The sequence below is a fragment of the Pseudophryne corroboree genome, chromosome 8, assembly GCF_028390025.1.
Source record: "Pseudophryne corroboree isolate aPseCor3 chromosome 8, aPseCor3.hap2, whole genome shotgun sequence".
Lineage (NCBI taxonomy): Eukaryota > Metazoa > Chordata > Amphibia > Anura > Myobatrachidae > Pseudophryne > Pseudophryne corroboree.
Genome location: NC_086451.1, coordinates 375,080,906 through 375,085,671, shown reverse-complemented (window position 1 = coordinate 375,085,671; position 4,766 = coordinate 375,080,906). Strand labels below are relative to the sequence as shown.

The 4,766-nt window shown below is 44.3% G+C and overlaps 1 protein-coding gene across 1 annotated transcript; it reads left to right on the top strand.

The window, feature by feature from the left end:
• Positions 1 to 3,575: 3,575 nt before the first annotated feature.
• On the top strand, positions 3,576 to 4,562 carry LOC134949861 (olfactory receptor 8D1-like). Its single transcript, XM_063938565.1, has one exon. The coding sequence runs from the start codon at positions 3,576 to 3,578 to the stop codon at positions 4,560 to 4,562; it is 987 nt and encodes a 328-aa protein (XP_063794635.1).
• Positions 4,563 to 4,766: the final 204 nt, after the last annotated feature.

Below are 4,766 nucleotides of genomic sequence, written 5' to 3'. Positions count from 1 at the left end.
TGCTGCAGTCTGTAGTTCTCCAGCAGTTAGTGATCCAATGCAATCTTACTCATGTATTCTGGTGGTCATTCCGAGTTGTTCGCTCGGTAAATTTCATCGCATCGCAGCGATTTTCCGCTTAGTGCGCATGCGCAATGTCCGCACTGCGACTGCGCCAAGTAATTTTGCTATGAAGTTAGGATTTTTACTCACGGCTTTTTCATCGCTCAGGCGATCGTAGTGTGATTGACAGGAAGTGGGTGTTTCTGGGCGGAAACAGGCCGTTTTATGGGCGTGTGGGAAAAAACGCTACCGTTTCCGGAAAAAACGCAGGAGTGGCCGGAGAAACGGGGGAGTGTCTGGGCGAACGCTGGGTGTGTTTGTGACGTCAAACCAGGAACGACAAGCACTGAACTGATCGCAGATGCCGAGTAAGTCTGAAGCTACTCAGAAACTGCTAAGAGAGGTCTAATCGCAATATTGCGAATATGTCGGTCGCAATTTTAAGAAGCTAAGATTCACTCCCAGTAGGCGGCGACTTAGCGTGAGTAAATCTGCTAAAAGCTGCTTGCGAGCGAACAACTCGGAATGAGGGCCTCTGTATTTCCATCTATTCTGGCAATAATTCTTTTATAGGTCTATCTGTTTATAAATGTCATATGTACACTTCATGGCTTATTTAATCTTTGTAGCAATGATGACAGGCCCCTTTGCAGCATAAACAGGTATCTGAAATCCTGATATATGACAATGCAAAGTTCCACTGTCCAGGTAAAAACTAAGAGCAGTACAAGTCATCTATTCATACATGTAAAAGTTCTACATCTATACAGATCTGTGTATGTGCCATCAGTCTCAGCCCTCAGCTGATCTGTGCATTTCTGTCTCGCCGCATTTACTAACAGCGTGTAAATTGTATAGTAATGTGACTACAAGGCAGCTGCTGTCCATTTCACAGTGAGATCTGCTGCTGATTACACTGGTGCTAACAGCCTGCTTTATATACTCAATAAAATCAGTCACTAAATAACATCCCTTTCAAACCGCCAGCAATAACCCGGGTTGCTGTGCAGTCTGAAAAGAGTTTGTTGAAATAATCCTGGTCAAGCGACCTGGTACAGTATTTCATCTCGGGTAGTGACCAGGGTTGAAAATGGAAACCACGATTGGCTGCTGGTCCGTGAGCTCCAATTGGCTCACAGACGGCTCTGTATTAAGAATATGACCGCGGGCCGCCGCTCATCCTGTGCCTCTGTCCTTCCGTGGCTGCCTGCCGATGAGCAGGCAGCTGACCTGGCCCCCTGACCCTTCCTCACTACAACCACCCGTGCCCCATCTCAGTCCAGGAATACCCGCCGTCTCCACTTGATGGCGCGCCTGTGACTCGGCATTAGCAGTCTGAGAGTTCTTCCTTCTTTGGGATGATTTAGGTCTTTAATATGTGTATTTGGTCTGGTGTACAACTAATATGACAACATAACACGTACACAGGCAGAGTAAATCACGAACTGCAAAACTACAACAAAAACACAGCTGCTTTTCTGAGACAACACAAGGATACAGTTACACACTTGCACAACTTTTTACTGGAAGCTGATGAGTTAGAAAGACACAATGGCAGCATACTCACATACTCATACCTCCCATTTGTCCCGATTTGTGACGCACTCTTTAGGAAGAAAATGTTTAAAAAATAGTATAGAATAATAAAATGTAATTATTAATTGTTATTATTAAAATGATGTATAGTAAAAATCCCAACACACTATAATTTTGTATATACGTATGTATAAAACAGACTTAAATTTTGAAAACTTTTCATGTGTGTTTATTTTAGTTAATAAGGGGTAAAGATAGTGAAAGTCAAAATATCAATAATAGATTCAGTGGTACAGTCTTACTTATAGAAAGGTTAATCTTGAAATGTGGGTCAAAAGAGCATAACATATATGTTTCAATATATTTGCATATATAGACATACGTGTACATCATGTAAAAGCATATAAATTGGTGCCCAACTTTCCGCATGCTCAGACACAAACAGATCTTTTTTAACCTCTAGAAACAAATGGTACAAATACAGTAGTGCGTATATGCAGACATGGGGGTAATATAATTTGCAGCCCCATGCGCTCCACAGGGGGGGGTGCAAGTTTGACACAGGGGGAGGGGCAGGGGGCGCTGTGGGCCCTTACTTTATTAGGAAGCTGGGTCCTTACTTTATTAGGAAGCGGGTCCCTCCTCTCCGGCCAGCACCATCTTCCCAGTGATATTTGGGAAGATGACAGTGACCACTAGAGATCAAAGACTGGCACGGTACCAGAGTCTTTGCTTTCTATGTGCAGCGCCATCTTCCTGAAGATATCACAGGAAGTTGGCGCTGCTGACGCCTGCAACAGCACAGGTACTGTATACTGGGTGGGATCGAACCCGGGCCCCTCTTCAGACCAGACGTGGGTAATTTGTACCCTCTATTCCCCCTCTTTGAGGGCAACGCATGCCAATAGACATTTTTTCAGCAATATACATTTATTGGATATATTTATACACAGGATACATGAGGCATAGATCTGTTAAGTGCTGGTTGAGTAATAGTATGCCTGTGCAGTTGGAGAAGGAGAGCACTAAGCGTAATCAGAGTTAATGCAGATTTATGACACTATTGCTTCCCCTGTATTTTACTTGTCAGCAGTTCTATTAGATGCAAAACCATGATTCTTACTAAGTTGCTGCTTAGTAAATGCTGTAGTCGCATTGATCTCTCCTCACTCTTAATATTAGCTTGGAAATCAGTTACTCTCAAGCAGGGGTGTAGCGAGGGATGGCTCCGGGTGTCTGGAAAAGTTAGAGGGTGCGCCATCGCCTGACCCATCCCCCCTCCCTCCACCTGCTATACCATGGCCACTGTACAGGCAGCCACAGAGCAGGAGGAGGCTGTCTGCTTATAGCTGTGTAGCAGGGTTACTTCTGTCCTGCAGCACCACTCTCTGCCCCCGTTGCTGTAGAACCTCTTTCTGCCCAAGCTGCTGCAGCCCCTCTCTCTGAACCAGCTGCTGATACTTCAGCACTTCTCTCTGCCTCCAGTTGCTGCAGAACCTCTTTCTGCCCCAGCTGCTGCAGCACCTCTCTCTGCTCTTGCTGCTGCAGCACCTGTCTCTGAACCAGCTGCTGCTGCTGCTACTTCAGCACCTTTCTCTGCATTAGAAGTTGCAGAGTAACATAAACAAGGGGCTCTACTGTATGGCATAATGTGTATAAGGGGCTCCACTGTGTGGTGTAATGTGAATAACGGACACTACTGTGCGGTGTAATGTGAATTGGTATTATTCTGTTGCCACGCCCCTATATTTTTGTTGTGCGCCTTTGGCGCACAGTGTCCCTTTTTTAGAAATTGGGGCACCCAAAGAAAACTTTTGCCCTGAGCTCCACAAGGTCTAGAACCGGCCCGGTCAGCAACATACCCTTGCTCCGGGCACCATGGCACATGACTACACCTCTGCTCTCAAGTGTTAACTTCTTTTGATACACACAGCTGTAAGTCAAATCAGTTAAATCAGTAATTCTTCCTCTTTCAGATACCAAGCCGAGCTGGATAAATGAACGTCACAAATGAGACAATGACAACATACTTTATTATTAGGGGCATATCAGATGTTCCAGTGCTTCAGCTTCCCATCTTCCTCCTGGTTCTTCTCATTTATCTCCTCACTCTTGGTGGCAATAAAACCATTCTACTACTGGTCTGCCTGGAACCTCAGCTCCACACTCCCATGTACTTCTTTCTGTGTAACCTGTCTATCATGGACATATCCTACAGTACAGTCTCATTGCATAAAGTCCTTATTAGCTTCCTAACAGGGGATAAAACAGTCTCTGTACCAGGATGTATGTCTCAGATGTTCATCTTCACATCCCTAGTGTGCAATGAACTGCTTATACTGACAGCAATGAGTTATGATCGCTACGTTGCCATCTGCAACCCGTTGCGTTATTCTGCAGTAATGAGCCCTGGTGTCTGTGCTGTTCTGGCAGGTGCCTGCTGGACGCTGGGCTTTGTAGCATCTATACCTAATACTATTGTAATATCCAGGTTTACTTGTTATAAAACAAAAGAAATAAATCACTTCTTCTGTGACCTTGTCCCTCTAGTAAAACTTTCCTGCAATGATAACTCGCTCTCTGAATTCCTGATGTTTATTTGTGGACTTTTCTTTGCCACCATTCCCTTTCTCCTCACTTTCATCCCTTATGTCTTCATTGTCCAGACCATACTGAACATCCGTACTGGGAAACAGAAAGCCTTCTATACATGTTCCTCACACATCACAGTGGTCATTCTCCTCTACCTGACCCTCATCTACCAATACATGAGACCAGCATCCAAGGACACCCTGGATTCTAACAAGTTTTCCTCACTGTTTAACACAGCTGCTGTCCCCATGCTTAACCCACTCATCTACAGCCTAAAAAATAAAGACGTAAAATCCGCCCTGAGGCGTCGGTGGTATCAGATGACCGCTCAACTGGAAAAAAGAAACAGACTTGCAATAGAACAAAAAGCACAAAAACACCAAAAATGCTAGAAAACTATTGCAACACCGCTGATCATGCTAACAAAAAACAACCTATAAAATTACAACCATTAAAGCAGAAGATCTACTTGATGTGTTCCTTGAGCAATACAGACATGGCATGTCATTACACCCTGTGGTTAGCTGCAGATTCCGCACCTAAATTTATGTCTGCATTACTGTGCTTATCTTCTATATATATTTCTTCTCTTATTT